This window comes from Solanum dulcamara, chromosome 7 (genome assembly GCF_947179165.1).
Source record: "Solanum dulcamara chromosome 7, daSolDulc1.2, whole genome shotgun sequence".
NCBI lineage: Eukaryota > Viridiplantae > Streptophyta > Magnoliopsida > Solanales > Solanaceae > Solanum > Solanum dulcamara.
The window spans coordinates 78,951,563-78,965,032 of NC_077243.1; the positions used below are offsets into that span (position 1 = coordinate 78,951,563).

General features: G+C 34.5%; 1 protein-coding gene across 3 annotated transcripts; it reads right to left on the bottom strand.

Annotated features, from left to right (window-relative positions):
• Nucleotides 1-1,489: 1,489 nt before the first annotated feature.
• LOC129895629 (protein REDUCED WALL ACETYLATION 1-like) lies at nucleotides 1,490-11,574 on the bottom strand. Of its 3 annotated transcripts, none has more exons than XM_055971360.1 (16): nucleotides 11,199-11,574; nucleotides 8,985-9,076; nucleotides 6,802-6,939; nucleotides 6,657-6,713; nucleotides 6,503-6,575; nucleotides 5,566-5,724; nucleotides 5,052-5,201; nucleotides 4,670-4,925; nucleotides 3,819-3,934; nucleotides 3,640-3,726; nucleotides 3,453-3,541; nucleotides 3,192-3,254; nucleotides 2,888-2,944; nucleotides 2,255-2,351; nucleotides 2,006-2,164; nucleotides 1,490-1,894 (listed from the first exon to the last, which is right to left on the bottom strand). In XM_055971360.1, exons 1-15 carry the CDS (start codon nucleotides 11,232-11,234, stop codon nucleotides 2,009-2,011), a joined length of 1,626 nt encoding a protein of 541 aa, XP_055827335.1. In that variant the 5' UTR covers nucleotides 11,235-11,574; the 3' UTR covers nucleotides 1,490-1,894; nucleotides 2,006-2,008. The 3 variants fall into 3 exon arrangements, with proteins under 3 accessions (XP_055827335.1, XP_055827334.1, XP_055827336.1); XM_055971359.1 differs by having other exon boundaries at nucleotides 6,802-6,942; XM_055971361.1 differs by lacking the exons at nucleotides 8,985-9,076; nucleotides 11,199-11,574 and adding an exon at nucleotides 7,366-8,333.
• Between the last annotated feature and the right edge of the window lie 1,896 nt (nucleotides 11,575-13,470).

Below are 13,470 nucleotides of genomic sequence, written 5' to 3' on the forward strand. Positions count from 1 at the left end.
AACAGCCGTCCTACATTGGTAGGAGTCAGGTCTGCGTACACTCTACCCTCCCCAGACCCCACGATGTGGGATTTCACTGGGTTGTTGTTGTTGTTGTTGTAGAGCATGTTGGTCTATCAACAGAAAACAGCACTTCAATTTAGATTAAATATGTTATCTTGATATTGTTCTATCTTTTTCTTCTTTGTTTTAAAAATAAAAACAACATCTAGGGACCACACACACACATATATTCAAAATTGAATAGTTATCTGGATTAATTGTTGTTACTATTTTTTTCTTTCATTATTTTTATAAGGCTTTTCTGCTATGCATTTCCTTTTTCGTGTTCTTCGTATCTTATAAGATAGGAATAAGATTGCATATATATCATCTTTTGTAAATTTTATTTATAAAATTGTACAAATATATTGTTATTGTTGTTGTGATTAACACACAAAAAAAATACTAAAAATCTTGAATTCATATTGCGTAACATCGAAATGCTTAAAAAAAAAAATGTCATTAATGAAAATGCAACGAGTATTGGTTATCAAGCCTCTAAATCCCATCCTTTCCAAGTTTCGGAAAAAACAGAGAAGGTCAACTAGTTTCTACAAAATAAGTGAATTGACACACAAAAAAATGTTTATAATCTTGAATTTCTATTTCGTGATATCATGAATTTGAAAAATAAGACGTCATCAATGAAAATTCAATATCTAATGGTGAATAGGCTTGTGAGGCCTGACCTGGCAAGTTTGGGACCCAATGAAGTTGATAGATTAATTTTTTTAAAAAAATCAGTTTTTCGTGTGTGTTAGTCCATTATTTTTTAGGATATGATTGATCAACTCTTTTTTCCCAATTTTTTTTATAGGAGCATCCTTAATGACTCAATGAACTATATTCATAGCCTCTACAAGATCCATGCCATTTGTTTTAGCATTTAGGGGTCACGAAATAGAAATTCAAAATTTTTTCAATTTTTCATGTGTGTTGGTTCATAAATTGTGGATATGACTAACCAACTATTTTTTGCCCAAAATTTTGTAGGTCCATTTTGTAATAACTTAGTGAACTATACCCGTAAGCTCTATGTGATCCATGCCATTTTTAGCATTTGGAGTCACAAAATAGGAATTCGGAATTTTCTTAATTTTTCATGTATGTTAACTTATGAATTTTGGAAAATATGATTTTTTAGGACTATTTGTACTGATCTAATGAACCATATTCATAGTCTCTCCATGATCCACACCACTTTTCATAATATTTAGGGGTCACAAAATAGAAATTAAAAAAAAAAATCAATTTTTCATGTATGTTAGTCTACTGATTTTTTGGCCTAATATTTTTTTGAATCATCCGTAATGACCTAGTGAATCACGACTGACTCTATTTGACCTGAAATTTTGTGCTAAAACATTTTAAACAATAACTACAATAAAAGAATACAATAATGGAAGTAGAAGAAGCATGACACTGTCTATCAAAATTCAAAAGGGAATTCTGAGTGAAGATCAATATTTGCATTTCCAATTAATTAATCAAGTGTGTTGAATGGAGAAAAAATATACCGAGCGTCAAAAGGAAAAATGAAAAAGAAAAGGAACGAATACACTATACACATGATTTCCTTCCTCCGTCTTCCATTGCTTTTTCTCCCAACTTTGAATAGCCAAAAACTGGGAATTCTTCGTTTTCAACTAATCATAACTTGGTAAATGCAAGTGACACTTGACAAAATTGTTGAAAAACATACTTACACAACCTCTGGCTGGGTATTATCATCTGTATCCCCATCAAAGAATTGAATTCTATTACTACTTCAGTTCCACATTCATCCTTTTAACTTTCTAGCATTCTGGGCCTTAGCCATATTGCCAAAACGAAGCAGTCCAGATAAATGGTTCTACAAAAAATGTTAACACGCAAACTTACTATGTGTGCTTCAAGATTAGTAGTTATTCTGAAATATAGGATGTTCTGCATAGCAAATACGCAAATGGGGTGACAAACTTACTCATTAATGAGGGATTTGAACAAGAATAAAGGAAATGCTGTATAAACACACAGAAATCGCGACACCAGCAATAAAGTTGTGGAGCAGCCTCTGATTATCTCTTGTGGGTACGAAAACGGATTTTAGTGTGTTGGTTAGTTCAAAAAGCCGACAGGATAGCTGCAATAACCAAGCAATGTTGAGAGAGAACCCAAAGAGGAGAAAAAAATAGTTGACAACTCAAAATTGAAGAGAGTATATAATGCTTACCAAGACATAAATTGCTGTTGTCAGCATGAAATTAAGCATAGGATAGCCAGGGATAAATGAAAGGAGCCATTTAGGCTGTCCATTCGGCATATTTGATCTACACATAAAAGTCAGAAAGTAATAAGTCCTCGAAGCGTGTTGCTAATGTCCATGAATAATACACTAACAATTGAGAGAATGAAGAAAAGTAGGTTGCTGTTGGATAGACGGATGGATGCTAAACAACAAATTAGTTCGAAATTTAAGATCCGTATCAGATTACTGACAGATGAAGAGATCAAGGATTTTATTCACTTTTTTCATTCACAGATACCAAAATTGAAGAGAACAGTAGATACAAGTTTCAACCAAATCTAAAAACTTTCAAGGTTCGGAGATGTTATCATGTTAATTTAAATATCATTTGTACATGATGCCGTAACCATAAGTGTTGTCACCATTTCACCAAGAGATTATGGAAAAACTCTTGCAAAAATGCAAGGTAAGGTTGCATAAAATAAACCAAATGTGGTCCAACCTTTCCCTGGACCCCGTGGATAGCAGGAGCTCACTGCTATGACGGCATATCGACAGGTCAAGATTAAACCGAGGGAGCAATTATTAACCTTAAGAAGAAAATTGAAATAAACATACCTCAGCCATATGTGGAACTGGGAGATGTAGGTTTCTAAGGTAATTTTGCCGAGCCACCTACAGTAATAGACCACAGTTAAACAAGGAGAAAGCAAGTAGTTTCAGCTTACTTAAAAGAACAAATAAAGATCTTTTCATTCTGTAGAGCTTACTCGTTTGTATCAGAACTAAGTCAGGGACAATTTAAAAGCCACAAAATCGAAAAGGGAAGACAGGATGGGGTACAGATAAAAGACAGGAAAGGGAAGCATGATGGCAGGTGATTATAATTTATAAGGCACTGCCTACTGGTTTAGAAACTTACGCAAAGAGTGTCAGAGAGAAATTCCGCAGCTCCTGAGTGAAATTACGCAAGCATATGTATACACTGTGAGGCAAGGAAAGCAAATGAGAAAAGTAATACAAGAAATTCAGGAGACAAACTTGGTTTGAGTACATTATAGGCAAGCAGGGAGCTTTTTGACTCTGAGTTCTTCACCAATCAAACAAACAGCAGTAATTTACATTATTATAAGTTTCGTGTAAAATCAACAGATAAAGAGAATTAGAAATGTTTAATACATACGTAATGGGAATCCATGATGTGTAGGGGTGGAGTTTGTTGTAAGCTGTCTTGTCCAGCTTGTATATGTATTCAAACCACAAGTACCCGATCTGGGGAATACAATGTCCCAAATGACAAACTTCATAATCTAGAAAGATAATTTGCAACACCTAATTTAACTGATCTGATGAACTTAAATGCAACTCACAATTAAAGTTACTGCACAGATGGATGACTTAATTGTTCGTCTCCGCTTTGATTCAGATTCCTCCAGTTTCTCCATCCACTTCTCAATCTAAAAGGACAAGATACTGCAAACTTCAGTCCCATGGAAGAGTGAAAGAAAAGTGGTACGAAGAACGAAAAGGCAAAGTTCTTTTGAATTACATTTGGGTGAAAATAGGCATATATCATGCCAATAATCCATATATAGCGGTCAAGCCCAGATCTAAAATGCCATTCATGCAGTCGGGGGAGATCCGGCTTAGCTGGATCAGTATAGCCTAAAATTGTGAAAAGAAGAAAACAAGCATCAGATGACAATGCTTAAGCAGCATCTATAAAATATAAAACAAAATCCAGGATATCTTTTCGAAAAAGTACTTTACAATTCATGCTACCTTAATAGGATACCAAGATACTCTGTTACAAAAAACAATACCTGAACCTAAAATAAGCACCTTTGAGCATGACACTAGTCAACATTTAGTTCCACATAGTGATGGGTCCCATCAAGACATCAATCTTATGCCACAAGAATCTCAAACCATATCTACTTCCATTTTTTTCCGTTATATCTACTTCCAAATTATTTATCACAAAGACGTAGTTTAAAATTTTCGGTTGGCAAAAACTCGAAGCCAGTATAATATTTCCTCAGAGTAGAGAGAAATGTTCATATAAACATACTTGAACTGACTTTGAGATGGGGTGTTTGGATTAGCTTATATTTAGGTGCTTTTGGCTTTTAAGCACTTTATTAGTTTTGGAGGCATTTGGAAAAGTTAAAAAGTGCTTTAAGCACTCATCTATAGGCCAAAAAAGAAATTAAAAATAAGCCAAAGCCAAAAGTCGGGTATCCCCTACTTATGACTTTTAGCTTTTGACTTGTAAGTTACTTTTTATAAGTTTTTCCAAACGGGCACTTAAAGCAAACAGTTTTCCAGCACGCAGAATATTTAAGAATTTATGGTGATTGTGGACAGAGAAAAAATGTATGAGAATACAGAGTAACAAACCTAACATAAAGGCGAAAGGACCCCAAAGAAATTCAAACACCCCAGGAATCTCCCAAACCAAGATAACCACAACAAAGCACATAAGAAACTTCAAAGCCATCACTGATTTTATCTCGTTGTATTTGTGACCAATGCCAAGGGCCCCATAAACCATCAGGGTAAAAAGTGTGTGCATCGGGCAGATGTAATACAGCATGTAGTCATTGTTGAGAACAACACAGCAAAATATTACAAAGAAATTCAGCCTCCACATCATCTGCATAAACGATAAAATTTTTCATCATTAGCCGTGCACAGAGAAAATGGATACGTGAGATTCAACTCTAAACTAAAGTCTTCCGACATAAAACAGTGATTAAGTACAACAAAAACCTAATGTTACCTGAGCAAACCGAGCTAGACTAAAATCCTTTCTTATGTAATAATAGGAGAAGTTCCCAAAACCAGTCATCCATACATATGCGGCAATGAAAATCCTAATTGCATTGTATATCTCTGTTGCAGCAAAATAATGATAAATCAAAAAGAGAACCTGTTGCAGAAAAAGGATAGAGCAAGTCAATATAGAAAGAGCAGAAATAAATATCTACAGGGAGTATCAGTGTTTAAATGAGATTCTGAGATAGTTCCTCTTTTCAGGAGGTGCGGTTTTGAGATACATCAACAGATGAATGTTACACATTGCAGAAGAAGTTGCAAGGATCATTCATACGACATATTAAACACAAATTACTGGGAGGTAGTAAAACAAACATGCAGCTATACTAGTGCACAAGATTACTGGAGAAAAAAACACCATAAAGAAAGTATTGCCAAAAGAATCCATGCAAACCAGATTTATGTCATTCTAAAATGAAGCATGAATAAGTGAAGGGAAATACGACACAAAAACTTGCCTGCATCCATCCCTTCCACTCCTCTGTCTGATGGCGGTTAAGATAAAGTATTGATTTGCCAGAAAATGCTGATTTGTCATTATGTTTCTTGAGAGAAGTCATTGCCGAAACTATGATCAGAAGAATATACAGAAAGATGAAGAGATCACGATTGTAGCTCTGTTCAAAGAAAACATCATGCAAAAATCTGTTAATGAGTGCAGGTCTCATGGACAATAAAAAAATCTTAAGAGGTCTAAGCAGTGAGTTTCACATACAAACAAAAGTTGCAGCAACACAGAGAGATTCAAAGATCAAGTCCAATAGAATTAGTCCACTATCACAGTTCATATTTGTCCCTCCATACCCACAACCAATACTTAAGGGGAAGACAGTGAAAACAATTTATCCATAATGAAATGATTACTTGCTTGTAAAGAATTTAAACTGAGTAAAACATGAAAAAATATAGTAAGGCAATTACAGTTCGCCACAAGAACAATCATCAGCTTTGAGAATCAGATAATCCAATGCTATGAAAAGGAATAAGGTTTAGACACAAGCATACTTATCATATGGTAGTGTATTGTATCAATAATTTACAGCAAAGTTTGTTATACATGACCTAAACTTAGAAGACACTACAATAAACCTAAGTTATGGAACTTGCAATTACAACAGTTCAATCAAGACAACAAGGTTCAGGAGTTCATAATGCACACAGAAGCATCTGAAGTAACACGTCATTTCGTCTGAACTGGCTTAGCATATATTTCATTTAAATATGTAAAGCCCTGGTTATTCGATTGCACCTCAAAGTGATTGTATGTGCTTATTCCATGAGGTAATCCAATAGTTGTTATGATGCAAACAGAACTTACAATTAAGAATAGATATTACACAGTACGACCTTAAATCAAATCCTTATACATTGTTACAGGAATAGAAGATCACACACCTTCGTAGAATCTGTAAAGAGATTTGTACGGTCACAGAGATAATAATAAACCAGGATTCCCCCAAATTCAGACCTGTATGGGATCATAAGAAGGAAATATTAAAATTAGAAGAGAAACTATATGCACCATAATCAAAATATTTAAGTGACTCACATTGCTCTTAGAGTTGCTCGATTTTCTAGCAAAAATGCATCCTCCATTGTTAGAAACCTACAAATATGTGGAAAATGTTAATGAAAGATTCATGAACTTAAAAAGAAGAATGTTCAGCAAATTAAATGTATGTTAGCACACTGACCTAATTATGTTTGTTTTTATTGATGAACTTGACAACTTCACAGATGCAGATTTTGACAGACCTCCTTCAAGTAGGACAGCTCGATCTTCTTCCTTGGTTGTTGAGATCTCAAGTTCATCCAGATTATTATCTGAATGACTGCTGGCATGAAAGAGTCAACCATATAAATAGAACACTTCAAAGCTAGATTAAGTAATATCCCTGGACAAATTCAGCCTACACAAAACAATCTTTATAGTGTTTAAAATCAAGATTCCCAAAGAAACTTTTTGTCCTTTAACTAAAAGATCAATTTTGCACAGGCATAAGATAAATGCTTCAATTTCAAAATGTTCTCTCGTTTTAAAAATAATAACAAGAACAATAGTAGTGGTGACTGCCTGTGGAATGAGATGACACAAGCTAATCCTTGGAAGGGGTTTTACAATTTTGATGGGATGAAACATAATCGAGAACCTCAAATGCATTTTAATCATCTATTTGAAGCACTAACAAAATGAAGTCAACCTTCATTTTTTAAAGATCTCTAAAGCATCAAAGCTAATGCAGAATTCAGTATCTTACCTTCAAAGGATACTTGAGCTCCCTCATTTGTTTCTAAATAGTGCAATGCAAAATTTAAATCCTTCAAGTCGAACTCTCCCGTTATGCCCCCTTGACCAACCATTCATCGGTCAAAATTTCTTCCAATCTGATATGAATTTTAAACAAGCCTTGGCTTCTTCAATATCTACCATGCCACTTCTACGGTCCTACCAATAGTTCCCTAACACAACCAAAATCCCACCTCCGGACATTGCTTAAAATAGACCATGTTCTTTACAAATTTCAACATTGGGAGGTTGGGGGTGAGGAAGTTTATAATTCAATTTCTTGACAAGAGCGTATAGTCAAAGCAGGAGTCTCATTTGGAATAGATAGTTTGGAAGATAAAGAGTCAAAATGCTTTTCAAGCTGGACTAAGGCAATGTAACATTCTTTTAGAGAGAGAATTGTGAACCAACAGACTCAAAGAGAGAGACTATCAAGAAGAACAATGACATGCTAAACATGGGGTGTTTGGACAGGGTCATAGGGTCGGGAGAGGGCAAAATTGAACTAGTCAATGGAAGGGGCGGAGGCTTCTAAACGGAAGTGGGGAGAAGGTGGTATACAAGCAATGATAGCAGGGACATCTAGTAATTGGTTTGCTTTTCTTTGCTTCTATACTTATCTTCCTTTTGAGAAAAGTTAAGTTTGTTGCTTCTGCAAAACCTGGCTTGGTCAATTGCTCCATTAGCACTTATGTGTTATTTGGAGAGAGTAATGGAAGAGATTTTGAAGGGGTAGAGATGAATTTTGTGAATTTGAGGAATAGCCTCTTATCACTTATTTTATTTTTGGTGCACCCATGATATTCCTTGTTTGTCGAGAAGAATGGGTTTCTTTCATAGAAAACCATAGTTTTTCTATTTTTTGGCATACTACTTGTATACAAACTTGAGTTGAGAGTCTATCAGTAATATTCTCTCTACCTCCACAAAGTAGGGGTAAGGTCTGTGTACACATCACCCTCCCCAGATTCCACTTGTGGAATTACACTGGGAGTGTTTTTGTTGTTATTGTACTTGTGTACGGACGAGTTTGATCCAAGCATTAATGAAATTTCTTATTAAAAATAATCCGAAAATAATATAACATAGCATTCATATTCCACACATAGCATTCATATTCCACACACACTAGAATCAACATTGTTACCTCTATATTATCCACCAACATTTTGTAGCAAATGAATAACATTACATTTGTTTGCATTATCAAGATGAGAATTGCTCACACATTAAATCCAATTCTGTTTTTTTTTAAATAAAGCCATCAGATAGTTTTTGCCAAGCGACTTAAAGGAAGCACACAAATGCTACAACTGTCTGTTTCCATAGTAGCCCCAAGCATAGAAATAGACCAATTACTTATAAAAATATTTTTTTAAAATTTTTATCTTTAATGATTGTGTTTTCTCCTATTAAACATATCAACAAAAAAAAAATAGCAGCCTATTTTTGATTCATAATATGATAAGATCTTTCAACAATTTTATGGCACTTAGCATGTCTCTGAAAATCTAGCTGCAGCATGAGGATATATGAGTTTTCAGTCTTTTTCATTTTTCTTTTGGATGGAGAATGGATGGATTAACTTACACTTTAAAGGGGAACAACCACTTCTTGTACTCCAACCACTCAGCATATATCCATGCGATGAGGATAGGGATATATCCAAGCAAAAATGACACCTGATACATGACAAGGGTAGGCTTCAGTAGATATCTACGCAAGATTTCCTCAAGAGCAAAACAAATATAGCAATAGTTGATGTTCCACATTACAGCAGAAGTACAGGTGCATTGAAACCTTAAAATGCAGGTACATGCAAGTCCAAACAAACTGTGTGAAAGACAAATTCAGAATGACCAAATTCCACAATCTGCAGATAGAACCTTCTTACTGACACCAGAACCTTAACCCAATACAAGGCAAATTAACCCAAAAGAAAATTTAAGGAAAAGAGCACTCTGAGAATTTGCAAATGAGATATGACCTTATTGGATGTCACCAATGAGAGATCTGAGATTCAGTATCGCTATATAATTGTAACTGTGACAGCCATAAAGTAAACAGTATATATTGTCATAATAGATCAGACATCAAGCACGAACTTCAACTTTTTCTCTATGTGATGTCAAGATTTCATTTAAGGAGTGCCGAGTGCTTGTCCTAGCAGAGGAAAGTTGTTAAAAGGATTATATCTAGCCAACAATTGTGTAATCCTGCACAACATGATCAATTCACACATACCTCAAACATATCTATTCACTACTAAAGGCATACCTATGTGAGTTACTCACCTAAATTTCCCTTAAAATCACACAAACAGATAAACCTGAAAGTTTTCAGGTACCAAAGTGAAAGAAAACCTACATTATTCACCTGAAATTTTTAAAAAAAAAACAATTTTTGAATATCCAAAAGCTGCTCAAGTTGATGAGGAGTCATTTCTAAAGAGTGATGTTGCAAGACAATTCCATTCCTTGTAAAGAAAAATCCAGCATTACATTCTCCCAACTAACTCGGTTTGAATTTCTTTTACATAGATGAGAGAAAGATGAGACCTATAGTTGGAACCCGAAGTCTACTTATTGTTAATGATTGTTAACGCTTTGTCATTTTGAGCAGAGTCCATTTATTCTTTTCGGCCTCGCCCATTGCTCCCCTGGAAGAGAGTCCAGGACTAATCTTTAAACAACTGATCCGTAAGGAAAATCAACCTTCCCCATAAAAGCACCAACTAGTGCACAATGACAAACTAGATCAAAATCTATGAGGAAAATCTTTGTCCTTCAAAGAAATGATCAGCACAGAGAATGTACAAAACACAAGCTGAACTCGTATTTCCTCAGCAATTGACCATCGAGCCTTGGCAGTTAACTCACAGTTTTTTTCCACTCAGAATTCACAACTTACCCATGTTGTAAGATTAGGAGCTAACTAGCTCTGAAGTCAAGCTCAACTAGTAAGCATCAAAACACGAACAATGTGATGAAAACAACAAATCTGTATGGCAATTCTAAAGAATAGCTTGTACTTATCAAATGAAGTAAGTTCTTCACAACAAACAGTACCAAAGTTGTCCAGTGATAAACACGAGCAAGAATGTAACAAAATCTAATATGTTTAAATTCCAACAGCTCAGATCAGCTCATCTCACAGATCCAAAATATCAAAATTCTGCATTTCTTTTTGATAACTATGGTATCCAAACCAGCTTCCGCACACCTCAACTAATTCCATACCTCTCACCACCCATCAACAACACATACCACGTAACTCTGTCCACCAAGACTCAGACAAATAGAAAGAAATCACCTAGTATTTTTGTCTCTGCTAGGTTTGAAGACCTCATAATCTCACAGATCTAATATCAAAATTCTGCATTTTCTTTTGAATAACTACCTGTCCAGACTAGCTTTTGCCTAGGTGTGAACCTTAGACCTCATAATCTCACTGATCTAATATCAAAATTCTGCATTTTCTTTCCAACAACTGAAGTGTCCAGACCAGCTTTCACGCACCTCAACTAATTTCATACCTCTCACCTCCCATCAACAATACGTACCACGTAACTCTATTCACCAAAACTCGAACAAATAAAAAGAAATCACCAGTATTTTTAGGTTTAAACTTTAAACCTCACATTTCATAGTTCTAAACCCACTTCATTGAACCTTAGACCTCATAAGAGCTTCCAATTACACTTCAAATGCTCGAAAAAACTCACATTTCATCAATACCTCAACAAAAAATCATTCCAAAAACTATATCAACAACAAATTAAAAGCAAAAAAAAAAAAAACTCACCTGTCCTTGCGTTACAGGTCCAGAAACCGCCGTCATTTTCAAAAATCTTCAAATACGAAACAGAAACAATACCTCACCAAATCAAAATCCGAATCCGAATCAAATTCAATTGTTGAACAATATATGTATATAATTTTCACATACAAAATTGAACGTATAATCAATATGTATACATCACTGTGTGTGTGTGTGTGAAGATATATATATACAAGAATGATGAAATAGGAAGATTTGAACGGAGCAGTTATAGAAATGGTTGAAGAAGAGATCTGAAGCAATGACGGGTTGAAAACAACGACGTCGTTTTGAAGTATTACTTCAGGAATTGATAATTATTAGTGAGGTTTTTCGGAAGAGATGTCTCTATATTGGGTAGTTAGTGGGTTTAGTTGCTACTATGTTCTTTTCATCATAATATATAATTTCTTATTTTTTTTATTGGGTTTCTGACTTGGGTGTCTGATATCCGCATTAGAGATTGACTAAATGTCACGATCCAACCTCGTAGATCGTAACTAGTGTCCGAATTGGACACTTGTGTACACATCTGTTAACTCTAATCAACCCACGCATAATATAGAACTTAAGAAAACAGAATGTCATCTCAAAACTGTCACATATTTATATATATATATATATATATATATATATATCAAAATCGCTTGTCTCCTGAAGAGTCACAATCATCAAAAGATAACATAGTACGTAAGCCGATAAGGCTGTCATAACGTGTGGGAACGTCCCAACTATATATATATATATATATATATATATATATATATATATATATATATATATATGCAAGCCGACAAGGCTGCCACTACGAATGAAAACGTCCCAAACATAAGTCATACTAGTACAGCTAGATAACATTTATATACAACTCACACATGTGTCTACAGACCTCTAAGAGTATTAACAGTAGCATATAACGGGACAAAGCTCCGCCGTACCCCTTGGATAAACAAATATACACATCAAAAGGGTCGGTTGTGTCCGGATCATAATCCATCACAAATTCTTATTACCGTTATGCTCAATAACCATTGTCATCATCTCGAAGTCAACCTTCTTAATCGACAAGACACCTTAAACCCAGTTATACCAACCAAATCTAATGGAATAACCCAATTTTATGTGCACTCTCACTAAAATTCTTAAATGCATTTACACAAGTATACTCACTGCTACTTTCTTTATCCATAAGCTTATCATTCTGATATCGATCCACTCCCTTGGAGTTTACAGTTAAATTACAAGTCCTCACTTAGAATTTTCGAGATACACTTCACAACCTAAACGCCTTGATCATACCAAAATCCACCACTAAGATCTTTCTTATAAACAATGCTTACCCCAAGCATCCGTAGTAACAAACTAGTTGGTTTTTCAAATGAGAATGCAACATCAAATCTCATCATATGAAAGATGATACAACTGATAACATCACACTTGATAATCGATGTATTTGTTTTTGTATACCAATAGTACCATACCATAAAAGTTTGATAGATCCACTACTAGAATACATCATACCCAACGTAAGGATCATACCTAAATAGTCTACACCTTCCTATCCATTACGTAACTGTCATACATTACCAATGCATTTCAGTCTCCAGTCAAAATCGATATCACCCTTCCTTAGGTAAGGTCAATAGCAAAAGCAACACAACCCTAACCAAATAATCACAAGTACCGCGGTAGTAGACTTATAATAACCCTTCCTGATATACATCCACCCTATCAAACCGTTGTAGAAATTTTGATCTCGATTAGCGCAAAGTCATCTTCATCACACACTATGTAACTCATTCTTTCACGACGAACTTCACAGTTTGTAGTTTTCGAGGGCACAGTGCTCACAATATAGTCATTCCCCTAATTATACCATTTTCAATTGTAGAACCACTTCAAGCATCTGGTCATTACAATATTGTTGTTGATGATATAATTGTATATATAAAATAATTATACTTAATTGACAGCATTGATTAACTATACATAAATCTCTAATTCACAATCATAAGCATTAGTTGGTATTAAAAAATAATGATTTATTTATTATTATAAATTAAATTACAATGACACTGTAAAAGAATTATATTGCTAGAGTATACGATCAAAACTTATAAGTAGACGATGTTCATATCAATTTAATAAAAGCATACTACACGTCTTTTCACATACATTATTATTATTATAAATAGATTGTAATTAATACACATTTTCATCTTAATTTATCACTTACTCATAATAAATTAGCATAAAT